The sequence below is a fragment of the Syngnathus leptorhynchus genome, chromosome 15 (genome assembly GCF_054491065.1).
Source record: "Syngnathus leptorhynchus isolate UIUO chromosome 15, UIUO_Slep, whole genome shotgun sequence".
In the NCBI taxonomy this organism is placed as follows: Eukaryota; Metazoa; Chordata; class Actinopteri; order Syngnathiformes; family Syngnathidae; genus Syngnathus; species Syngnathus leptorhynchus.
Window position 1 is genome coordinate 4,947,067 of NC_141209.1, and position 27,058 is coordinate 4,974,124.

The window sequence follows — 27,058 nt, forward strand, 5'->3', positions numbered from 1 at the left end:
TGTGTTGTCCCCGTGTCTCCGGGATTGTGACGTCCAAGTTTGCTATTGTGTTATTGCTTGCTGGTTGTGTTGAGTGTTTTATCTCATGATAATCGATCATAATCGTTATCATGAGATGATCATTTGAATCAGGTCTGTTGGACGAGGGAGACATTTTGTAAAACAGGCAGAACATGCCTTCAATAGTACGTTCAAAGCATACAAAAAGTCCAACCCTGACTGGAAAAATACAAACATTTATAGGTGTAGATTATTATTGAGTACAATCAACAAGAATATTCATAAACACTCAGCATGTGTGTGATAAAGCGCACACGAATGGAGCAGCTCGTTGTGTGTCACAGCTAAACATCTCCCCCTGCTGAGTAAAGATGGCTACTACAACTCTTGTGTCGTAATATCCATTGGCAGTGATTGACTACAAATAGCGTAAGTAAAAAAAGAAATATACAAATGTTAGTCCAGTGTATAGAAGCGAGTATAAAAATAGCTAATATTTCACAGCTGTCAGCATCCATGTTGTTTTGAGTCAATATGCTAAAGCTAAAACAACTTAACTACATGCTACACTGATTGAACATAAATGAGTACAAATTTTCATTTCAATGGAACGTCAGCATTTTTTTTCAAATATTGAGAATTTCTTGCGAGATGATAAGAGTTGAGAGATGGTCATATTTGGCCCATATTTTGCCCACCTCTGATTTAAACTCTAAAAGCCAGCAAGTTAATTCGTTGCATGACAAAATTGCCCCAAAAATATGTGTCTGAATGTTCACGCTTATCCTCCTTTCATAACCAACTCTGTACAAAAAAATACACATTATTGCAAACCTAATGAAGTAGAATGTTTTTCATATGATTCCTTTCGAACAAATCCCCCAAAACTCTTCCATGAAACCTGAATTTGTGGATAAAAAAAAATTCCAACAAATGAAAATACATCTTAGATTCTCATCCTGCACACTGATTGCTCCAACATCCCAATCACTGGTCATAGAAGCAAGTCCCAAAGCTTCCAGGAGATGAGATAATAAAAAATAAAAAAAAAAGTCGAGACTATTTCAGCATTTTGGAGACAATAAGAAGCACACGATGAGGTCAACATGAATATAACGTTGCTGTGGTCATATTATGTTACTTTGTCTGTTCACTCTCAAATGTCCAGTAATTATCCTTCATTTAAACAATAGTCTATCAAAGTCCTCCGTTGCACAGCAAAACTGTTCTGGCATAAAAAATAAAAAAAAAGGCATACAGATCCATCACGCTGCATACCAAGCAGCCAAACAGGACAGATTTTTTTTTTTTTAAAGAAAAAAAAATGAAAGAGTCCAGCTCTGAATCACAGTGCAGAAGAGTACGTAAGGGTCTCCTTCCAGCATTGTAATCATCAGAACCATTATACGAGCAGATCATTCACTACCTGGTGGGCACAGAGGATTTTGAAAAAACAAAAAAGTCCACTTTTTTTTTTCTAGCACATGAGAATTTTTAGATATTTTCTTTTTTTTAAATGTCAAGTAATATCTATTAAATCTTGTCCAACACAAATTTTATCATGATAATGACATCTCCAGCCAAAATTCCATCTGTTGCTGAACCTAGGCCCTAATTCAAATCTATTACTAAATATTATTATAACTAGTAGAAAACCTGATGTGCGAGAAAAAAACGGAGACCAATTAGTAATCAGTGCAGAGAATTCATCTCCAAAAATTGACTTTTTTTTTTTTTACATTAGAATAACCTGACTCTCAGAACGGTGTGACACTCAAGTCCTCAGACAGAGAGAAGCCGGAGTCTCGGTCTCGTGTGGGCTTCTCAGCTTTGGTGTGTCTCCTCACGTCCTCGTGTCCGTAGCTGGCGTGGCGTTTGAGCAGCAGCTTCGGCATGCAGGATGATGAAGAGGATGAAGAGGAGGACGTGTAGAGGCCCAGCGCCAACCCCAGGCCCGTCCCTGAGGACACGCTGGGGGCGGAGTTGGTGTTTTTGATGGCTTCCGGGGCTTTGGTGTGGACGACCAAGGGCAAGCTCTCTGCCTCGTAGTTTTGCTCGTCGTAGGCGTAATTGACGTTTCCGCAGGGGAAACTCTGCAGCTTGGCCAGGTCAATGCCCGCCTTTGAGGGTACGCTGCTGGTTTGGCTCTTATTGTGGGGCACATTCGGTGCACCTTGAGGCTGGCAGGAAGGGCAGAGGGCGGCAGATTTGAGATGAGAACAGTTGGAGGTCTCACAGGGTGCTCGGTTGCACTCTAAAGTGGATTGAGGAGGACTTGAGAGGGGCACGGACTGAGTGTGAGCCAAGGTCTTCTTGCCCTTGAAGCTTTCCAAAACCCAAGAGCCGTAAGTCGGGTTCCACAAATTTTTGGTTTTGTTCTTCAGCCGTTGGCTCCCCAGACACGAGCTGTTCGTGGAGCAAGGTTGGCGCGAGGGAGGTTCGGGGTGCAGCCAGAGGCCCCCCGTGCGCACGACGGGCGCCGGAGCCGCCTCGGCTTTGTGGAGATCCGGGAGCACCTCGCGACACGGCGTGGTCTCGTGTTGGGTAACACAAGGTTTGGCGGGCGGCGGAGGAAGAACAGAGGACGCCAAGCTCAAGGGGGACGTGGGGGTTAAGGAGACGGGGAGAGGAGCAAAGCTGGTAGGCGTGTGGTCGGAGGGCCGGATCACGGCGGCGCCGTCGTCATCGGTGGTTGGTCGATATTCCACTGGGAGAGGCGTGTTGATCACATCCGGATCCTGACATAATAACAATCAAATGAATCATTTTCCACAAACTGATTGAAATGACCAGTGGTACCTCCTGATCAGCACGGACAGGTGTACCTAATGAAGTGACATGATTTTACCTGAGTGCAGTAGTTGATTCTCTCAAGTATAGTGGAGAAGTTGGGCCGATGCTCGGGACAATGCTGCCAGCACTGGGTCATGATCCGATAACTAAATACAAACAATTATGAATTTGATTTGTGATTTCAAAGTTTGCGACTTTGCTGTGTTCTGAGTACTCACACTGGGCCCGGGCAGCCCTCTGGGGGGTCCATCCGACCCCCGCTGGTAACAAACTCCAGCACCTCCTGGTTGGTTTTACAAGGATATGGCATGTAGCCCAGAGAGAGGATCTCCCACAGTAGTACTCCAAACGACCTGTAGGGGGAGACACTAGGATTGAGTCCACTTGGTACAAGTTCTCAACTTTATTTCTTGAGCACCTCAAAAAGACAGATTTGAGGGAACTCAAACCATTTGGATCTCAAATCATCTTCTTTGGTTCTGGTGTACCCATTATGGCCACAAGAGGGCAGTATAATACAAATAGAGTTATTGATATAGGGAATTGTTTTGGTTGTTTTAAATAAATGATGTGTAACTATCTTGATTTAATATTTAAATTCACCCAAGGAACCCAATAACCTACCCATAACTACTTGGATATCCAAATAAATGAGAGATTGGCTGCTATTTGTTTTTAGGTACATATACAAACTATTGTGTGTAGAGTATGTAAGTGATTTCCTTCATGAATGAAAACGATTTTATTTATTGATTCCAGACCACGGGTGTAAAACTCATTTTCGTCACGGGCGAAATCTTGGTAATGGTTTCCCTTGAGCGCCAATCGGTTATATTAAGCTTTAAAGAAGAAAAAAAACACATCTATCTCCTCTAACTATGCTTCCCTCCTAAAAGTCTAAGCAGCTGTTGGGGATTCAAGCTCAGCATGGATTGAATGTTAAATACTTTCTTATGGCAATCAAGGCTGAGTCTTATTTATAAAAAAAAAATAAAAAACAAAACATGCAGCTGTGCATTTGCTCCTTTGTTCAGCACAATAATAAACCTACTGTTCAATTCATACACCTTTGTGTCCAAACTTAGCATTGTGTGCGACAGCTCTTGTTTTAATGTGCCCCACCATGGCCATCTACATTTTTTTGCAGGTAACTCTTACTGTCTTTGTAAAAAAAAGAAAATCTACACCCTAAACAAGATGTGTCCATATGGTTGTGGTTCAATCCCCCCCCCCCCCTCAAGCAATACTCGCCCCCTTCCGAAGGAGCCTCTTATCGAAGTGATTTATTGGAAGATGTCAGACATTTGCTTCATGATGATGACGACTTTACTTTATGGAGCAACATCTGGTTTAAATTCATTACAACATTTTCCCATAGGATTGCACCCATTTTGCCTTTTCCATAGCTATATAAAATTAATGTGTGTTTTTGAGTCAAAGCAAAACATTAACGTGTGCCTCCATTTCCAAACGATGACAACCGCCGTTTTTCCCTTGTATCCGATCTTATTTATTTGTGCAGGTGTACCTAATATTGTGTCCGGTGAGTGAATATTACAGTGTGTGTGTATATGTGTGTGTTCACCATGTATCAGTCTTGCAAGTGAAGATTCCCTCCATGAAAGCCTCAGGCGGCATCCACTTGACCGGCAGCATGGCACGACCACCTTTCCTGTAGTAGCTGGCTCTGGTCATCGTAAAAACAAGAAATAATCACGAAAAAGCCAAGTTGATATCCTGCAGTATGTCAGAGTGACTTTTCTCCATCCAGATCAAGTAGCTCACCACGTGACTTGTTCCTTTTCCATTTTTTAGGACTTTTAAGTTGCTATGTTTACAACACTTGTATATTTCGTTTCCATAATCCATGGAAGCTAATGTACTGTGAAACAAAATGTTGCATAATGATTTGTATCTGTTTCCTGTTTCATCATTTGTATTATTAGAACTCGTTAACATGATTGGTGTGTTCACAAAAAGACAATTAATGACAAACATAGTGTATAATTCTAGGAAATCTTAGAAAAATCATTATTTCAAAGTGGGACTCAAACTTTTACAACTTTATCGACAATGAAATCCGGTATTGCGTTAGCACGTTAGCATACAAACCTGTAAATGTCTCTGGCCATGCCAAAGTCTCCAATCTTGGCTACCCTTTCCGGTCCAGGGCATGTCAGAAGGCAATTTCTAGCTGCAATATCTCTGCAAGAAAAAAAATTAATGACAACATATAAATTGTTATTGATAACTGCTAACAGCAAATGTCCATTTTATCTGTACCTGTGTATAAAGTGATTCTCCTCCAAGTAGCGGCAACCTCGTGCAATGTCCCTGGCCATCTGCAACAACTCGTGCATGCTGAGAGAAGGAGCTTGGCCCTGAAAGTGACACGGCTCACGTAAAAAAATAAATAAATAAAAAACTCAACGGGCTTAACGTGAGGCGTGTGTGAGAGAAGACGTACGCGTTGAGGTCTGTTCTGCCTCAAGAAGCTCTTCATATCTCCTCCGGTCATCAGTTCCAGCAGGATGAAACGTGGCAGGTTGTTGAGACTGACGCCCATGCAGTGGACGATGTTCTCGTGGTTGAACTTACTGCGGGGACAAAACAGTCACGCACGTTCTGGATTATATCATCATGATGGTCCCAGATGAGCTGGAGTTCAGGCGCCAAAGTGTTGAAGTTGTAATATTACCAATTACCACTAGATGGCACACGTGTTAATTCCATTCATACAGCCCTACATGAAGAAATAATAAAAATCCTCCAGAAGCCAAAACCAGTTTCACCACAACAAATTCTTTTAACAACCAATTGTAATGTTGCTTTTAAAACACCCAGGATAAGCAGCTTGATTCCAAAAATGAATACACCCTTCCTTTTGTCTCACCTTTCACAAAAAAAAATAATAAACGAATGACTAAACCTGCACAAACGTTCACGCTCCGTTTGCCAATAACTACAAAAGCCGCTATTAGATGAAAAGAGCAAGTAGAATTTCTGATGGAATCATTTATAAGCCAGTCAGGTTTTCTGCTGGATCCCTCTTATCTTTTTGGCGCTTAGTGGCAAGTAGGAAAATCTTTGGAATGGTTGAGAGGTGAGAGGAAGGTTTTTCTCACAAAGGGTCCATTTTGATAATGATGTCATACACTTGCCAAACTTTATTGCTTGTCACTTTTTCCCAACTCTACTCCTGACTTTTAAATATTGAATATTCAAACTGTCAGCTTTTCTGTGTGGCTTTCCCAACAGACACAAATCACAAATAAATAAAAAAAAACAAAAAAAACCTATCAGCTGATAAATGAAAATGAGCTCTATCCGCCAAAAAAGTCTTTTGGAGGAGTGAATGTAGGACACGTGCATGTATATAATTCAAGTTCCCGTGAGGCAGAGCAGTGACAGTAAGAGTATTAGGACCCCATCTTTATGTCATTCGATGGATGGCGAGTGCAACGGAGGACGCGGGAGTCATTATCCAGAAGATGTAGCGCGGAAGATAATCAGTCAAGCTCACATTAGAAAAGCTGCCACAGAGACTGGAGTTCCTATGAACATGAAAAAGCGCCTAAAGAAAGACTTTGCGCTGATTGTTTTGACCAGCGTAGCTAGCCAGAATGTGTACGAACAATAAAAAGATGACGTTTAACCCCACACCGATTGATGAGACCAAGTAAGAAAAGAAGCCGTAATCAAGATCTAAATAGGACAAAATCGTTTTTCTTTTATCTGGATTGAGCGAAGCGCCTTATATTCACCGCAACGGGAAGATTTCCGTGCGCTTTGTACGATTCCGCCGATGCGGGATGCGTACCTCATAATCAACGCCTCCATTAGGAAATCCATCTCATCCTGTTCTGAGCAGATTTCCGGAAGAGTCTGCCGAAGAGAAAGAAGCATCTTCAGAAATGAAAAGCATCGCTTCACAGTGACCTTTGTATGAGAAGGAACCCCCCCCCCCCTTCTCTCTCCCCTGTTGAATGGATTATGTGTAACAAACATCACTCCCGCTGATGAGCTGTCATCTAATGTTTAGGTGCACATCGCGAACGGCAACTGACCTTTATGGCCACCTGCATGGGGCCGTTATCGGCGTTCATCCCGAGGACCTGACCCTCGTACACCTCACCGAAGGCGCCGTGGCCCAGGGCTCTTGCAAGCACATCACAAATCCAGATAAACGTCCCGAGTTGAGTCATAACGTAAAGCGGATGACTCATAAATCACCAAGCTAAATATAACAATTTCGTAAGACTTACCTGAGCAACGTGATGTTTTTACGCGGTACTTCCTTCAGCTCACTGAGCGCCGAGGCCTTCCCGGCAAAGCAGTAATTGGGGTTGTAGTCTGTCATGATGGTGGAAGAACGGATTTTACTCAGCTTGTACTCGGGGCTGTGGAGGCAACCCCTGACTGCTTGCAGATGGTTTTTCCAGCGATGCCACACTGCAGAAGAACGATATTTCAAATCTATTTACACAGTAGTTCCCTTTTATGGAATTTAGATAAGGAAGCAGCGAGTCAAATCATTGGCGCTTTTCATATAATACGTAAAGGGATACGAGAATCCCTCCATTGCTACAAATCCTCCACGACACCAGGGAGCAGGGACTCACCCGCCTCGGCCCCGATGCAGGTTGGTAGTCTGCCAGGGAGGGGGGGCGTTGCGTGCAGGTAAGAGGTGCCGTCGAGCCAGCGCCCGGTGCAGATGCGAGGGTCTCGAGGGAGGGGGGGATGAGGAAGGGAAGGGAGAGATGGAGGTAGGATTGAGGAGGAGGATGGTGAGGAGGTGGTTGGGAATGACAATGGGATGGGGGGGGGATGGGGGGGATACAGACTACCTCCCTGCATGGGGGAGAGCTCAGGTGAAGAGACACCATTATCCTTTGGAGCTTTAGTTGTTCCTTTCACTTCTTCATTTCAAATTCGATGACACAATTGGACAATAAATGCCATGTTTTTTTTTTGTGTGTGGCTTTATTCAGTGTCGCTTTATTCAGTGTCACACAATTACACGCGATGCATTTAGTAATGAGGAGAAGCAATGTGGAATGTGTAAATATGAGTCATCAGTTCGACTAGTTATCGTTCTAGATGACTTGATGAATATTACACAGTCTGCCAGATATGCCAAGTTCACACCCTCCTATTTTTTGTTCGATTTTCAGATTACACAAATACAATAATAATGGTGGATAACGCTGATCCGATATAAAAGCTGTATCAAAAATAAAAAGATATACGATAATAATTGTCGTGTACAATTGCACTGAAGTGTTCCTAATATTTTAGGTTTCCTCATTTAGTCACATTCTCGAAAAAGAGACAAAGCACCCAAATCGTTGCATAGTCTATCAGAAAGTTGAATAGATAAAAAGAGTAGTAGGGGAGCCTCCAAAGTCAATTACCATAAAAAAAAATGGATGATGACAATTTTCAGCCAAGGAAGTCAAACAATCTTGGAACGCAATCTATCATCGCATGTGCAATCTTGCAAATCTTCACTTCAGCGAGCTGCATTAACACTATAAGTGTTTTTTTATGGCATCACACCAAAGTGTACACTTGAAAATGTGATGGAAATGGCAAATATTGTCATCTACGTTAGGAAAGTGCCCATCATCATAAAAATAATTACACTTTTTCAAACTTGAATTTCTTGAAATTATTTTTATACCAGTTGTCCTTAAAGGCTTTTGCTCTCTATCTTAGTCCTCAAAGAACTTTGGCTACTAGACAAAAATACTTGCCTCCATCGTACAAACCATTTTTCTTGCTATCCGAGGCAAGCATGAATGAATTGATTGATTCCTAGCTACAATGTTTCATGCACGATTTTTCCATACACCCATCAATCAAAGAAAAGCTCATTTATTATTACCGGGTGTACATAGAGGTCGGTGTTGGATATACACTACAAAAACCGCATATAAATTAACTGCATGGCAGCGTGGTACAGTAATGATCAAAATAATAATAATAATAATAATAATGCCTCGTTAGATGTATTAGCAGTGTTATCGTATCTATTGATTCTGACCTCTCGCTCCTCAAAAAAAAAAAATATATATATATATATATATATATATATATATATATATATATATATATATATATATATATATATATATTTATATATATATATATATATTTTTTTTTTTTTTTTTTTTTTTCTGTCTTAGGAATTTAATGATAGCAAGAATGATCAGTAAAGTGTCCTTGAGCAAGCGGAATTCTAATTTGTTAATGATTCTGATCTTGCACATCAATGCCCGGGAGGCGCATGCAATACAGAAATTGTCACTTGGTGCATCATAGGAGAGTAAAAAAAAAAATGTTTTCCCTCTTCTTTTGTGAATCTCAATGTCTCATAATGTTCCAATTTATGGATGAAGAGCCTTTGTATTTCCTCCATATAGTAACGCAATGCCCTCTTTTTTTGTAATGCCATTTTTATCGATCACTTTGAGCAACAATTTGCGCCTCACAGCCGATGAAAGGTGGCGGGCACCACGTCGGCGCAAAACCGCACGAGTCTCTTACTGAGGATGACCCCGGCGCAGATCAAGGCCACGCCGCTGACGACGGCCGAGGTGACCACAGCCAGGATCAGCGATGTCGACATCTGAGCTGGAGGAGGCTGAACTGCAGGAACTGCAAGAAGAAAAAGCCAAGATGTCTTTTATTGGCCGTAAAAACAAAACAAAACCAGGAAGTGGAAACACAGCAATACTTCAAACGATTTCCTCACCGACTGTGTCGACGCACGTGACGTTATCGCTGGCCAAGACCTCGTCGTCATGGCACAAGCAGAGGATGAAGTGTGTCTCTTCATCACGTTTGCAGCTCTGAGACTGACAGTGGCTGCAGTTCAGCTGTACTTTGATTTCACACTCGCCGTGACTCTCCATAGCTGAAACAAACAATAAACTAAAAAAGTGATTATGAGCTACATATGTGTTTCGCCACAATCGTTTATTTTTATCCTGATAAGCATCTTTTTGAAATGGGTGGCTTCTTAATTCATTTTCCAGCATCCGAATTCCACACAACATATCATTGAAATTTGGGAATTGATTACGCCTTTAAACTATTCATAATGTTTGATGTTGATGACATTGGGGACGACTTAATCGTTTTGTTTTCGTTCAAATCATTCTCCTAATGCCTTTCATGTGCTTGTGGACTCTTTAATTTGAAAATGAAGCTTTGACGTAAGTTCAAGTATCAGCATGGGCCACCCACTACATAATCAGAGTCAGATGGCAAGTTGTCTCGAGCAGACAAAAACAAAGCTCGGGTCCAAAAAATAAATAAATAAAATTAAAAAAAGCCCAAAGTCAGACACTTGAACACAAACAAATGCCCCAAAAACATTCAGTCATTGAAAAAAAAAAATAGGCAACTGTCATCATTTCATCTCACGATTTCCTCAAGCTCATCTTCGGATATCAAGCTCCACTCTAACATATTAAACTCACCCGCCAGAGGCTGGAGATAAATCTCTCCATCTGGATGAATGAAGGAGATGCCATTGCCACCATCGGCTTTCATGTCATCCGTCAATGCGGCGTCACCTCCTGTCACAGAATGGACGCACATCAATCACGCTTTCGACACAATTGAGGCCAACTGTGAATTTACCTCTGTAGCCGCCTCCCCCTCCTCCAGCCGTGCAGGCGCCACCTCCTCCTCCGAACCCCCCGTAGGTGGACCAACCCAGTTTGGACTGGGATAAAAGACACGCCGCACCCCCGTCAGCACCTTCTGACAAGGACTTGCCGGCCACTAGGTGAGTGGTAGGAGAATCTTTCCAACCTCCACCTCCACCTAGCGAGACATCAACACATCAAATATGAATTGGAATCTTCTTATTGTGTGATTAATTTCACAAATTGTCTCTTCGTTTGCTTTTCTAATTGATTTGTTGAATTGTAAACACATTTTATCACCCAATATTTCGCTGGGAAAATAACCGACTGGGGAACTGTATAAATTCGTGGAAAGAAAATTGCCCGAGAAGACTTCTACGGCAGCACGGCTTTGTGTTCAAAATGAGAAGATTTAGAAAGTTAAACTGGCGCCAGAGACACGAATTGAGATAGAGCCCCTTCCGACTGGAATATTCAGCCAACAAACTAAGCGCTGTGCGTGGGGAAAATTTGTTTCCCGGCTATGTTGCAGAAAAAGTCCAAGAAACATTCTTGTTAAATTAAAAGAATCACATGGTCAAGGCGGATAACATCGAGTACATAGATTCAAACGTAACTAACGTAGGAATGTGTGCACAAAGCAATGCGTACAAATCTCCAAACCACACACATCTTTTGTTTTTGCCAAACTTGGTGTGAAAAATAATGACCACATACAATTTTTAACAAAATGTTATAGTGCTGAATCATTTAGTGACACTTCACACAATGACTTTGATTCATGATGTGTTCGATGGGTACGAACACAATAAATGGGCTAATCAATAGCAACTGTGCGGTGTTGGTGTTAAGCTACGGGAAGTGACGGATATTTAGACGCGAAGAATTGACGAACACATGCAGATAGATAATACGATCATTCTCGCAGGTGTATAGTTTTGATCCTCTGCAAAGAACAACAAATATGACTGCAGATTACTCAGGAGCTGAAACTGTCTTGAATCGTCTTAAATCACATGTCTCGGGGAAATGGAAAGACGTGTCTCTATTCAAGTTTCGTATGAAACTCAAAACTGGAGATATCATTTTAAGGCCCTTTGCCGAACACATTTTCCACTTGGATTGGAAAGTAATCCAAAAGAAAAAAAGCCAATACTAACAGAGTGTGAATTACCGCGTGGTTACTTGTCAAAATAGTGACACTACAAATTTTTTATGATCTTTTAGATAATCATGGTGTTGCGAGGAATGAATGTTTATTCAATTTCAAATTCAAAAGATGTGATTATCATCTTTTTCATGCTTATTTTTCAGAACCCCTGAGGTTTACGCAAGATGTTCAAAACAGGACAAAACGTTTTTGTTTTTTTCCCCAATACCTGCGTCATAAATATTGACTTGAATACTTGTCAGTTTTAGCCACAAGTTTATTTTTCTCAATGGGTTGCCATTTGGCCTCTACACCATACGTCCTTCTCCTTTGACAAACAGATTGTTGGCTGACCTCTGCGCTACTGAGCGCCATTCCTTTCCTATTTGTCATGCACTTATGTTTCGGAATGCATGAGAAAATTGCGGATGTGTGGTGGAATTCAATTGTCTTGGATAATGTATAACGTGTTTAACATTTGCATTCAAGACTGATTGTATGTTCAAGCAGAGGGCAAAATATTGACATTGGGTTACCTTACAAGGCCAGAAAGAATCAGTTGGCACCCATCTAACCCATTTACACTTTATGGTGTGTAAATGTTTGCTGTCCTTAGGTGAAATGTCAATAATAGCATAAACTTAGGGTCAGCCGTGCATAAAAAGCAACCTCATTAAAAGGCTGATTTCATTTTCATCGATTGTACGACTAAGGAGGAACGACTACACGACCGACGGTTGAAGTAATTCAAGTTGACATTCAGAACCTGCTCGGAATGGATGAGAAGATTTATTCAGATTTTTGGGGTGACGCAGTACCTGCAGCGCCGGTTTGGCCGTTGGTGCCGAGCGCCGTGGTGCTGTTCTCAAACTGCTCCAGTGGTATCTGATCCAGACTGGATTCCGGATCTTCCATGTAAGCATTTCCTCCACCACCGGCCGCAATTAGCAATGGAATCAGCTCGTCGCCCTCTATCTGATAAGATAGCAGCACACAAATGATTTGAAAATGTTTACCTACATTTACAATTTTTGAAATATCTGAAGATCAATCGATTCAGATTTTTACAAAAATAAGTCATGCGTGAATGCTGAAAAGCCGCCGGTGAACTGAAATGGTTTGGAATGAATTGAAACGTTATTTTGGAAAATGTAGAAAATGAAAGGAAACTGGCCATACGTGGAATTTTGTGAATAATTGGAAAGCGGAATGGTTTGAATTGGTTGATAAGTGTGAAAGGAAACATATTTCATAACAAAAAAAAACAAGAGAAAATAATTTCCCACATCAATTGAAGTGTCCTCAAAGTTGACATAACATTTCTTCTTTTCATCATGGGAATGTTTATGCAAATAAGCAGCAAATCTGGCTTGCATCACCTTAAAAATGAAGGTAGCTCCGCCCCCTCCGCCTCCCCCTCCAGACCATTCAGTGTCACCCTCCCCCCTTGTGTCGATCACAGATGACTCCCCCAGGCAGATCTTATGTGTTTGGGAATTTCTCTGGATCAAAAGGGCAGAACACAATCGAGACATTCATTTGAATCCAACTTTTTGTCTCCAACATCATCATTCAGCTGTTCACCACACTCACCCCCGGGCACGCGTCCTCTCCCTGATGACCCACCAAGATGTAAAGTAATTCGTCTTTCTCCAGCGGGAACACAGCCGATATGAAGATGCCATGGTTGGGCTTGTTGTGGTTTTTGGCCCCTTTTCCTCCTGCGGCGCCGTAAGCTGAGATCCTAAATGATGATCCATGACTTTCATTTCTTCGGTGACCACACTAATTAATCAAAACACTTGTATGTCAAATCACTTTTCATTTGAAATGAATTGTAACGTGCGTGCTCCTTCTGTTATGTGTATTTTGGCCACCGGGGGCAGTATAATAAGACCATTAAAACTTGACTATGTCGTCATAAACACAGACACTCTCAGCTCTGAGTGACACCCAATAATATGAATTCATGTGTGTTGTTGTGCTTGTGTAAACACGCTTCAATCCGGCCAATCGGAGGTTTATGTTCTTAGACTTTCCGGGCATGGGATGTACTCTGCCGCCTTTATTAGTACGATTCGTTTTGGTGACCTGACATTTGAGACGCATATGGTGCGAAGTGAAAAGCTCATCAGAGCTCTCAGAATAGCTTGCATGGGAATCACTGTAATAAACCCAAAAAGCACTCACAGGTATCTGTTGGTAGCAGGGACCCTCCACATTTGGACTCCCTTCAAGACTCCTTCCTTCCCCACAGTTACGCTGACATTTTTGTGCCTGTAGGTACTGTCACACTGGGCCTGGGTCGGCCCATAGGGACCGCTGGCACCGCACGAGTTGAAAAACCAAGTCATCAGAGAGACTTCTAGAAAGACGTTGAGGGAGGACAGAGAAAGAAAGTTCTGTGATTTTTAAATATTGCAGGAAGCACTTGGAATATGACTGCTAATGCAGAATGGATTAACAGTTCCTTTGGAGGCTTCATGCATCAACAGACACGGCAGCTAAACAATCCATTACACGTTAATAAGATTTGTCATTCATAATGGATTAGAAGTGACGCAGTGGGACGTTTTGGGAAAATCACCTGAAAATGAAGGCTCTGCGAGGGGACTAAAGAAATCCCTCAGGTCGGCTACAGGCAGGATAGAGTTGAGATCTGTGAGGAGACAGGAAGTTAAAAGGTGAAGAATGACAGATTTTGTTTTCATCTTGCAAATGAAAATGATAATTGAATGACTCTGCCCCTGCAGCTGCAGGCGCTCAAAATATTTTGTTTTATTCACCTGTGCCAAAGCAGGTTGCACTGAGAGCAATTTCATCCAGGGCGACATCAGCATGGGAACCTTGGAGCCAAACAGCTGTGACCTTAACACGGAACCTGCCCCAAAACACATTCCATTTAGGGTGAGATAATTGCTCTACACTATAAAGAGTGCTTTATCCTGTTTAGTGGTATATAAATCTGGAAGTCATCAGTAGAGCAATGGAAGGAAATACAAGATGGAAACCTGAGGCCAGAAAGAAAAAAACCAAGGGCCCTTAAATTGAACCCTGTGGAACTCCATGAAGCCGCAGTACAGTGAGGGACTCAGAATTAACAAGGTTTACACGTATAGTTCTGTCGAAAACAATCCAAAGCGCTATCACCATTGCCCGCAAGATGCCGTGGCCGAGCCACAAATCTATTCTGGTTCAGTCAAGTCCAGCAGGACAAAACACATGTTGTCCTCAAATTTTTATTAAAATCTTTTGATAGAGTTCACTCTGTGCTATGGCCTCCAGGACATCATGCGCATCCATCCATTATGCACAACTTCGGATTTTTGAAGCAGGCCAAGACCAAAAATTCAATATTTCCAGCATTTTTATTTTCATCTACAGATATCCTATGAAGACTTAAATGCACAGTATGAGCAATAAAGTGTCTTGTGTAAGTACCCATGATGAATGTCTGTCAGCTGCAGGACAACATCCTTCCAGTCATCCTTCCCTTGACCATGTCCCTCCCAGATCAGTGGCGCTGTGGAGGTCCCATTCTCTTCTATAGCCATCGACAAGGACCCATTGAAGGAGCCAAACAGGTAAAAAGAAAAACGTATCTGCACAAACAAATGTCATTTCAAACAAAGACATTTCAGGTGAATTACGAGCAGTACGGTCTGAATAAAGTACCTGGCAAGTTTTGTTGGAGACAGGTGGAGGGAAAAAACGGCTCTGGACAGATGCCTCGAGCAGGTTATGTTTCTCCCTGATCTCCAGAAACAAGAAGTGTCCTGGGGGTAGAAAATAAACAACTTAGCTCCGAGGGTCCGAGACATGATAAGGTGGGGGCCCAAGGAGGAGACTAATTGATCCACCCATCCATTTTCTATACTGCTTATTCTAAGGAGGCTTTCAGAGGGATTGGACCCAAGCCCAGTTGACTTCTGCTGAATGGCAGAACACAGGACTGGACTGACTGCCAGTCAATCACGCAGTGATTGTGAATGGGGCATTGACCATTAATCAAGTTAGCTACATGAAGCGCTACATTGCTAAAGGCTGCAACGGATGCATTCAAGCGCAACTGACCGGGTATCGACTCATATGATCCATTCCACTCGAATGATGCTTTTTTTGGAAGGATCAAATTTAATTTTTGAGGGTATGACAGTGGAATCGTCAGAAAAATATCAAACATGCTCCATATTCAGCTCAACTCCTTGCGAGGCAGAAACCTGCTGATAAATCACCCATGCTGAGCCAACGGTCTCCAATGACTCTGCTCAGCAGTTAACTCCAGTGTGCGGCAGGATTTAAGCCTTCTGTCTCTATCCTCACTTCCCCTGAGTATGCGTGTTGTGTGTAATTGCAGCTTAGGACACGGGCATGTTGGAGCCGGCCAGCGGCTACATGCCATTTAACAAATTAGCATCTGGCAATTCTTAAGGTGCTCTTGGACTCTACTGAACCAGCAACACTCATCATCAATTTCTTTGCATCCAGCCATTTTCAATTTTTGGAGTGTGTGGTGTACTCTATACTTATCCTTCCCTGTTTTGCATTTTGCTCTAAGCCGACCTCCTGCTTCAGATCTTCTTTTCTGCATAGCTCCAACCCATTTGCAAACATCACCGACCTGGTTTGATTTTGCTTACCAGGCGTAGTGCTGAGGGTGAGACCCCGCATGTCTTTTTCCCGCAGCAACTCTCCTCCGGCCACCCTCTTCCAAGCTGATTGCTGCTTGGACACGGACCAACCGCAAGCATCCTGCTCAAATGAGCAGTACGATCCAAATGGCATCGAACCTGTACAAGATAGCAGATTGTCATTAGAGCTCATTGAAACACCAGACCGCAGCTGCTACCAAGACCTCCTTCTTCTTTCCTCGGAATCCTAATTTCCCAGTGGACGGCGATGCGTGTGTTATAAATTTAGAATTAAGACACATGCGACGCTAAGGGGATGGCGTTATTGATATGTCTAATGTGGCTGTCGTCATCTGTTTTTATGACTGTGCTCCTGGGTCACCACAAAGGAATTAAAACAATCAAGTTGTGACTGTATGCGGTGACTTTGGGCTGCAGCTGAAGGGGTCTCCATGGCTTGTAGGCTCTCACTGACTACTTCCAAGGAAGACAAATTGTGGTTAGTTACCCCCTCAGTTCTGTATCGTGATTCCTAATTGTCTTATTTCTGAAGTCTACACTTTCATTCCCGCTAAGTATACACCCTTATAAAAATCCAATAGCAGCCACTCAAGTCTATTTTTACTCATTCATTACATTGTTATCTTGAGGGGTAAACAGTAAAATTCAATTGATTCCTAATTGTTTTTCATTTGAATGGGTAATTACAGAGCACGGGATTTTGGCTCTTGCGTGAAGTGTAAAAGACCACAAATCTGGAGCGACCAGTTTCACTCGAAAACATTTTGCCTTGATTTTTCCAAACATATACTAACACCTGAAATAATTTTAGGTGGACCTAGTCAGGGCCTGGTCAGCATTAGAAACCTTTCTAAATAAATATAATTGAATAAACTGTTTTTTAGTCATTTATACATGAACACATTTTTCAAGCTATTTTTTTTTTTAAGTGAGCAATATTTGAAAAATAACATGGCACAATCATGAACAGGTTAAAAAGATGCATTAGTGCCAAGTAAAATCTTACCGCAGATGAAGCCCTCATCCTCTCCTAAAGGGCAATCCGTGTGGAAATCGCACACATAATTTTGCTGGATGCAATATTCAGAGTGTTCGCAGTAGTAATTATCGCCGCAGTCCACGTCCGGCGGGATGACCTCATCCTTTTCGTCTTAACCACGACACAAAACAGAAAATCATGCATGCGAGTTAGAGTGCAAAAAAAATTCTCTTGTTAGATTTGTCTCTTATGAACTCACCCGATTGACAGTCTATGAAATGCAGTGAATCGAGCGCCACGATGGAGCCACCTTGCAAACATCCAGTGTAGCTCAGAATCACCTGAAAGGGCTCGTCCACTGGGCCTATAACAGTCTCCACCGCCTCCCACTCCGTTCTGCAAAATGCAATTTTATTTTATTTTATTTTTAAACTGTGCTAATATTGATATAAGCTCATAACACTGAAGCAACTACTGATACTTTTTTTTTGACAATACTTCACTCGAGGTGCCGAGACAGGTTGTTTTTGTGTGCACCGTTGAGTCAATTTTTGCACACACCAATTCCGCCATGGTACAAACTTATCGCATATGCCCATCCATCCTTCTTCTGTCCAAAGAGATTATATAAATTCATTTCCAGAATCCACATCAGAAGAAAGGAATGCTTTTATCTGCGCTACAGAGGGCTGCACCATGGCATTAAATCAATAGCAAATACCTGTTCTTATTTCCCAAACAACACTCTTGGCTTTTTCCCCATGCGGCATTCTATTCCACACAGCCTCTGGGAACATCGCTCCTCATAAACTTGAGGACCACAAAAGGAAAAGGCATTACTCTCTCTGCATGGCCTTCGACTGCATTAAACCCAAACTTGTATTCTCTAGGTGCACGTCAAATTGCAACACACTGATTCATTCACGCACTAATTAAATGGGCAAGTTAGAAATAATAAACTCCACTGACCAGCCACAACACTATGAGCACTTACAAAATCTACTGTTACTGTTATTGGAATATTCTATTCTATTCTGTTTATTTATTTATGTTTATTTTATTTATTTATAATTATTTATAACTATTTTTCTTTCTTTCTTTCTTTCTTTCTTTCTTTCTTTCTTTCTTTCTTTCTTTCTTTATTTATTTATTTATTTATTTATTTATTTTATTCATTTATTTATAATTATTTATAATTATTTATAACTATTTTTCTTTCTTTCTTTCTTTCTTTATTTATTTATTTATTTATTTATTTATTTATTTATGCATACCTGGGGTCCTCTCTCCTTTCAGGTTTGAACACGGCGGTGTCACCGAACAAAGTGGAGTCAACCGACTTGATCAGGACTGTTAGATTCCCTGCCGACGGTGTCGTCTCATAGCGGGCTAGACGCAGAACACATTGGCGCTCACTTTTTGGCATGATTGGGCTGGTTAAATAGTACTCGCATCTCTTCGAGGCCTCAGAACCAGAGGAGGGGCTCAGGAGAAGAAAGTGACCTTAAAGGGAAAAAAAAGCAGTCGTTTCATAATGTCAGTGCAAGGGTTTGAGAGAAACAGCAGACTTGGATATCAAAGACAAAGCTTTGATAAATCGCCAACTCTTCCCCTTATGAATATTTGATATCGCGAGACATGTTAAGTTTGAGACTCTCACCATCAGAGCTCCCCTCCGAGTGGTCCGCCTCAGGCATCAGACCTTCTCGCTCGGTTTGTCGTGCAGATACTACAGACCAGTCACTTTGCTGGCTGTGTTTTGATAAAGTCCAGAGACACGGTGACTCAAAGTCACAGGAAGAAACTGCAAGATAAGAAGCACATTTTGTACCATTCAAATATGCGGAGCGTAATTCAACACCAGAACCAAACTGATAATTAAATTACAGTGATTAGTGGCAGTGGTCTAACTTCAAGCCAAAAGCCACAGAAAGCTTCCCGTCTTTCATCCTGCATCATTTTAACAAGCCTGTACAACTTCACCGCATGTCACAATGATTGCCTCGACATGTGATTTGTCAGAAAAGTTGGGAGAAGGTGTTTGGTGGAAATATACGGAAAGTTACAAATCACCACCGAAGCAATCACAACGGCCCTTGGGTCATGCTCTTAAAATTCCTTTTGATAAAATCAGAAAATATAAAAGACAGACTATCACTCTGTTCATGTTGATTGTGTGTGTCCGCATCAGAGCCATACGGCACATTGAAAAACAAGTTAGTCATGTGATGACTGGAGAGGAAACTGCCACTTCAGCTAATTTAGCAAACGGATTCCCTGAGGGCATAATCCGAGCGTAAGGTCCATTATTAGTGTTATCTTTCTTTTAAAAAAAAAAAATTGGACTTCATTTCCCCGTCGTCATGATTTAATTACAGTCGTTGCTTTGCTCACAAAGGATTGAAAAAGAGTCAGGTTTCTTCATCTTTATGAAACTGCTTCATTACCTTCTGCTCCAAGAGGCTCTTTGAATGGAATACTGGATTTAGCGGTTTTCATTAAAAAGTGGATTCGCTGGTTATTCACTGACACAATAGAAAGTGTCTCCATCATGTACCGCCTAATTGACGTTAAAAAAAAAAAAAAACTACAAGATTCTAATAGTCTTATTATATGAAGACTGGTAGCATTTTTTAGAACATAAAAGTCGGCTTCCCGCATTAAAATGATCCTAAGAGTTAACCTAGCTTCTTTGATTATATCTTGTACTGGAAACCAGTCCAACTAATTGGTCCTCGTGTTTACAACCCTTACATTGATTGACATCTTGTGTGTCAGCATGATGAGGAAGCATCGGATCTGACATGTTGTCCTCTGGAAAAGTGTCCAGAAGTGCATGGCACTGACTGCACACTGAGAAGAAAGAGAGAGGGAAAACAAAGAAGTCAGTACTGGACATAAAAAAAAACAAAAAACAAAAACAGACATTGAATAGTACACGATTAAAATTCTCTTCAATGTGCTGATGACACGAGTTGATCAAAAGCATGAGGCAACATGGAGGCAATTTTGATTTCAGACACCACATCATAAGGAAACATTTTCATATTGAATATCTTGGTAGAACTATAAGGACTTGATGCTGCATGTGATAAGTGAACATTTAAAGAGCGTGACCAGCAAACAATGGAAGAGGACGATGCCATTGCTGTAATTCATTGCAACATAAGCCGCGTTACTGTGCAAAAGCGCCCCTTGGGCAAGGGCTAAAAGGCCAAGCGTGACTAATGAAATTATTTAATAAAAGCAGCCAGAACGCTAACAAGGGGGTTAAGCTATTAAATACTTGGGAAAGAAAATAGCTATGACGCATGCTGAATGCAGAGAGCACAATTGTTTTTAAAAAAAAAAAAAAAAAAAGAGGGGAGCATTCATTAAATATAAATACATGTCATAAAACACAAAAGGGGTATTATTAACATTGGATGGTGTTTGGAATCCCCCTAAAATCTCAAACTGCTTTCACTACCACCCGCGTATCCATTTGTTCGGTTCACTGAATGTAAAATTGGACAAATTGAAGAAAATAATCAGACTTCTTTGCGCCAAAACACTAACAGAACTACAATTTGACCCTTCCTTCTATCTCTCAACTTGCTGTTTTAGGATGAAGGCTGCGGAAAGATGGTTAGCCCAAAAACTACCCGGCGGGAATAAATGTGGTTGCATGCTTCTCATTTGATTTCAGTCAAGGGTTTTTGGTTCAGAGGAAAAAAAATATGCTGTTGCTCTAGACCACCAGTAAATTGCTCATTTCTATTGTAGACCGCAGAGGATCAAGTTCTGAAAAAAATGTGTTTTATCCGCAAGACATCTAAGATTTGTCACAAAATCTTCAAGATGACAGTCAGTGTGAAGCATAACAATAAACAACAACAACACACGATGACTAAGAAAGGCTGTTACCAAACCAAAATACTTGTCCGCGTAATACCCTCAATGCAGCAAAACTAAAAAGGCACAGCATCATCAATCTCATTATACCAAATGCTGTCACTTTCTCTCCACCTGCTTAACATATCCCCCCCCGATCCGAAACAATCCTGACAAGTCAAATCCCTTATTCTCATCGCCGCTAAATTGAGCCATTCTAAATTGAAACTTCATCTGACAACTTTGCTGTAAACTGCAAGTAGGTTGCCGGCAAAAATGTGCTGCTTTACAGGTTAATTGACAAACGAAGGTGGAAAAAAAAATAGATTAACTGTATATTTCCTAGATACTAAAGATAGTCGAGCCATACTAATAGCTAATCTTATGACTGTGGTGGACAGAACAAATATGCAGTAATGCAAGAGCATTAGTCTTCATTTTTATTGCTATCTCAGTGATGGAGCTCGGCTAACTCAATGATGCTGCTAAATGACATTCTCCGACTTCATCATTCACATAAGTTAGAATGTGACTGGGATACTGAACGCCATGTCGTGCTCTGTCTTCTTATAGTAAATCAAGTCAGTGACGTAGCAAATGTTGGCAGTCCCGCAGACAAACATTCTTCACAAGAGGACGGAATGGCTCGAGGGCCATTTGTTGAATAAGTTTATAGATTGCGGTTGGGGGTTGCGTTTGTATCTTGAGGGCATTGCTCAGTCTAAAACAGCAGCCGATAACATCGCTTTGTAAAACGTTCAGCTGCCAAGTCTATTTTGGAAGAGTTGAAAGAGAAATCAGTAGATCAGTCACTTCCAAATTTGGCTGGCTCTTCTTAAAAGAGGAAACAAGCCAGTGGTATTTGTATAAATGAACATCTTATGGCTTTCTTCCAATGGAAAGTTTCAACCAAGCAAAAAAAAAAAAAAAAAACAAGCCCACAAATGATTGGACATCTCCTCTGAAGATAAAACAGCTTCCACGCGACAAGGTTTGAATTAAACAAAGAATTTGGATTCAAGGGGGAACTGATGAGCCTTATATTTTTTAATGTATTGATTAAAGTCAAAAATAAATGTCTTCTAAATTTGACATGTTGTTTATGACCCTGTCATATTTTAATGAGTAAAAAAAATTAAGCTGTAAACCACAAATCATCATCAAATCAAGCCGTTGTCTCTGCTCTCAAGTGCTGTGAGTGTTTCCACTGAATACACTGAAAACTTCAATATGAGTCAACTAATCGCTTCATTCGCGGTGAAGAGTCTCTCCTGTTCTACCGGGGATTCCTGCAATCCCAAGACAAACACAATATATGAAACACTAAGTATGTGTCGATTGTTTGGGCCTTAGGAGACTCATGAGAGTTCACAGCCATGTCATCAAAACAAATTTCAAGTTGGTTGAGCTCAACTTAGGCAGTTTTTTTTTTTGATGAATCATCGACTGCAAGTATAAACATTCTTGTCTGCCTCTCCACCTTCTAAAACACCTCTCGCAAATATTCACGCGCAGTCAATCAGATCTCCTCAAACTAATGAAGTCCCATGACTCCATTTCTGACTTAAGTGTGCGTGCGTGTTTGCCATGTCATGTCTACGACAATTAACTACGACGAGAAATGGCAGCACAAGATAAACTAAGACAGGAAACATTTCATCCAAGGTGACTCAAAGTACTGCAAGCTAGCATCTTGATGAAAGTGAAAGCTCGGAAGTCTCTTTACATCAACGTGATAGCTTTTTGCATTTTAAATAATATAAACTTAGGTATCTAATCAAAATTGGACACTTGAACCAAGTCTGGTTCTGAAGTTAGATCAGAACATCATCATGACCACGACACGTCTATTTCCTATTCAAGCAACAAAATAAAAAGTCTCCACCTTGACGACTTTGGCCGTAACGTGATGCAGCGATGAACTGACGTGAACTCAAATCTCGTGATACATCATGCGGTCGTGAAGGCCTTGACATCGGCCATTCTGTTAGCATCTTGTGTATGTGTACTTGGAAACAGTTTGTTTTCATCAAGGAGTTGCTATGACACTCCAAAGAAAGACTTGCACACATGGAAATGACTTCATTTGAAATATTTCATATTTCTTCCATTTGTTTCTCTAATGCTTATGGTGTCACAAAATGGATCGGCCACTCCGGTTGAAATCCACACCGAGTTAATATTCAGCCACTACTTTGTTGTTAATAACCAGAAGAAAAAAAACAAAAAACTCCATCAAGTGCACGGCTCACGTGTCCGTGAAGGAGGCGGCCGAGTGATGCCTGGGTAAAGCGTCACTTTCATCTGCAACATCAAGTTGGCTCTCATCCAGGCTACTCGGCTTGTGCACTTATGCTGCTTCTTCTGCTCCCACAAAGCCATACAGCGTGAGAGCGAGCAAGGCATACGCTAACTGGGCGAGGCAGCTAGTTCATGACGCATGTTGCAGTCAAAGTATTGACGCGTGCTCTCCTTGGAAATTAACACACTTGGTTATTTCATTACAAACGAGTAGTAAAAACAACCTTGACTATACTCATTCGTGAAAGAAACCAAGAAATAGGTTAACAGATGATTTCAATTTCAATACACACACAAAAAAACGGATAAAGAATGACAACTATCTTGAACACTACCAAATCCAATAATCAACCAAAACTGCTTCATCAAAATAATCAACTCAACCTTGGATAAAAGTAACCCAATCTGCTCAAAATACACTGATTTTTTTTTTTTCTGAGCACAGAAATGTGGGAAGCATTTGAATTACGTTTTGAGGTTTCTTTAATGAAACACAAGGCTGGATAACGGCTCATCATGCCAACAGCTGATTTTTATTTATTTTTTTAACACAAGCTTGTGGTCTTCCCATTGTATTGACCAATACAAGATAAAATCAATCCTTGCACAGTAGGACGACATCGTGGTTTGAGGTTCAAATCTCAACCTTCCACTGCATGTTCTCTCTTGAACCTCCAAAAATTTGACACAGATGCCCATCGCGTTACCAATTTCTGTTAAACATTCACAGAAAAATTTGGCTGATTGTGTGGAATTTGATGTTGATTTATTGTGTTTTGAGTCGGGCCCATTGCCTGAAAGAAGCCCAAATTTATGTCGGCTATGGTTAGCTGAATAACATCTATGTGATGGACAGCGTTCCGTGTTTGCAGGTCAAAATAAATATTTTGGGGTGAACTCGAAATTTAATGGCAAAAAAATTTACAACATTTCAACCAAATATTTTGAAGGTTTTCTGTTGGGAAAATTGGCTTTCCTGCATTTCATAATAAATAAGAGTTTACAGAACAAACGGTTGTTGCCTACAACTCAAAGATAAAAGTAAAACTTAATGTTGTTGTCGTTAATCACTTTGTCCAGATTGAATGATTGTTTTAGTTCCAAAAGAATTCAGCTGGGGTTTTTTTGGTTTTTTTTTTTTTTTAACTCCGTGGTAACGAGAGTTCTGAACAATCTGTGATAGTTTCTCTCATTGAAAAAGAGTATTAAATATTCAAAAAAATATAAAAAAATTATAATAACTATGTGTGAATGGTGTTGCCTGCATGAATAACATCTCTGAGCATGTGTTGACAACTTGTCAACTTCCAGCTTAGAAGTCAGATGAAAGCTGTGCTTACTTGATAAGAGGAAGAAAAGTTGATGATTTGTGTCTGGAATGAGTGGCTAGTTAATAACATCAAAATTCAACTTCTTTGGCAAGCAAATATGATACATTTTTTATTTGCTTCTTTTTAATTTTGATCCACCTGCTGCTGCTTTCAAGGCAAAGGAATTATGAGGCAACTCTAAGCTTTACTCCGAGATGAACAAAACAGACATTGCTCATGTGGTTTTATGGTTAATGGAGAACAGATGGCACACTTGGATGTCTTGTGGCTTGTTCAAATATTAGTATTGTGTTTTATATTTCTCAAGAGGGGGAAAAAAAAAAAGCAACTGATTTGTGACTATTGTGATTGCCTAATGCTGGGATCCCTGAATTTAATCTTCTTGTTTGATATTGTATGTTAATTGTATGTTAATGTTGTGTGGAAATGTTTGATGATTGTATTTAACATTGAATGAAACAGAGGGAGAGTTACCGTAAAGCCTCGTCCATTAAAGGAACTCGTTTATTTTGACCATGTTCTAACATGTTGAATGATGCAATTTGATCAGAACACCAAAGAGAAAGCCAAAAGTAGCGATGAATCGTCACTTTGATAAAACCAGGCACAAACAAAATTACAGTGAAATTATATGTTGTATATTTACATATTCAGGATGAACCTGCATCATATATGGAAAGCTAAACTATAAGTTGCACGCAAGATGGCAAGGAAGGAAGACTTTTGGCACATATCAATACAGGGGCACTGATTGCCTAAAGCAATTATAGAAACAATCTTCTGTCCCTCTTTGGCAGAATGCACTTACTGAGAGGGGCTTCTGCATACGCTGCAGGGGGACATAAATAGATGTGCGCTTGGGGGTCCATGTGAATTACAGTTGCCTATAAGCAGTTTCTAGGGTGAAGCTCAGAAACAAGTGGCCTGCATAAAGAACTGGCAAAAAAAAAATCGAGCTCCGCGGCCATTCAAAATCGAGCGACCTTTGTGCTATGCGCTTCAAAAACCACTTTAAATCAACAATGCTAATTAGAAAGCATGCATGGACAATGCAAATTTTTTATGGATTTGATTCTGAGAAAATTGCTTGCTTCAATTTTCATATATATATATATATATATATATATATATATATATATATATATATATATATATTGTACAACACTATATAAAGCATTAGTGATTTAAAATACCCGATTTTTCCCTTTTCAGTCAACATCCCTCCAATTCTCAACTTTTTGCCACAAGTCTCGCCACTTACATATCAATTAAAGTCTTCACAAGTTCACCCCGTGGTTAATCTAGGTCAGTGCTATTATTATTTTTTTAATTAAATGTGAACATGAATGGCTAGATATTTCAAAAGTACACATCAGAATAAGAGTTTGCATATTAAAATTGCCAAAATAGTAGGAAATAACAGCAAAGAGAAAAGTTTTAGATATAGGAGACAATCAACTGATTAAACTTGTCACTTACCTAATAGAATGGCGACGTGAAGAAAAGCACTTTGCGTTCTATAATCGTCCATGGCTCCCTTGTTTTGTAGTCAATCCACCTCCCAAAAAAAAAAAGAATAGGAGTCCGCACTGTTTCGGGCGCCTTTAGCTCCTCATGTATCCGCACGCAAGCAGCCCCAAGAGACGCGGTGGGCTGGTGCGGCTGTTGGTTGGTTGGTTGGTTGGTTGGTTGGTTGGTTGGTTGGTTGGTTGGTTGGTTGGTTGGTTGGTTGGTTGGTTGGTTGGTTGGCTCGCTTCTTGTCCCGAGTTACGCACTGGTCGATGTGGAGTGATGTTTTTACGGAGGTTTTTTAGTGATGCTGATGCTGCTGCACTGACGTCACGACACGAATCCTCCCGGCCCTCCCCGTGTGTTAGTCAGAGAGACGCGCTTGTGTACCTTCTGACGACGTTCGCTTCCGATCGTCCCCACCCTCGCCTCCATTTAACGCGATGCGTATTTGGAATGAATTAAAAAAACTACCTTTAAAAGTGTTTAGGAATGAATTCCTTCATCATGTCTTTTAAATAAAAACAAAACCCAATGTGTGGGGTTTTTTTTTTTGCGTGGAGTGAATTTGTATGAGTTTCACTTTAAAAAAAAAAAACTGAGATGTAGCAAGCTGGGGGGAAAAATGAGGTACTGCAAACCCCGCAAAGCCATCTGCAATCAAGCACATGGAATCAAAGGATGTCATTTTGTATTGAAATATTCGATACTTATGTCCAGAATAGGTCATGTTTAGTCATCTTGATTTTTTTTTTTTTTTTTATCCAGTGCTGTGCATTGAGTTTTACAACCTCACAAATGGACAAGTAAAA

At 40.8% G+C, this 27,058-nt stretch overlaps 1 protein-coding gene across 1 annotated transcript; it reads right to left on the minus strand.

Annotated features, from left to right (window-relative positions):
- Positions 1-216: 216 nt before the first annotated feature.
- On the minus strand, positions 217-26,356 carry ltk (leukocyte receptor tyrosine kinase). The gene is made up of 29 exons (XM_085931895.1): positions 26,217-26,356; positions 19,987-20,085; positions 18,893-19,036; positions 18,507-18,735; positions 17,492-17,628; positions 17,260-17,403; positions 16,242-16,391; positions 15,277-15,377; positions 15,043-15,203; positions 14,388-14,482; positions 14,189-14,260; positions 13,792-13,966; positions 13,195-13,345; positions 12,981-13,103; positions 12,420-12,576; positions 10,444-10,629; positions 10,281-10,379; positions 9,551-9,712; positions 9,343-9,453; positions 7,059-7,245; positions 6,861-6,951; positions 6,614-6,678; positions 5,261-5,390; positions 5,077-5,174; positions 4,906-4,998; positions 4,379-4,480; positions 3,012-3,146; positions 2,849-2,939; positions 217-2,738 (listed from the first exon to the last, which is right to left on the minus strand). The coding sequence occupies exons 1-29, from the start codon at positions 26,266-26,268 to the stop codon at positions 1,758-1,760; spliced, it is 4,521 nt and encodes a 1,506-aa protein (XP_085788021.1). The 5' UTR covers positions 26,269-26,356; the 3' UTR covers positions 217-1,757.
- Positions 26,357-27,058: the final 702 nt, after the last annotated feature.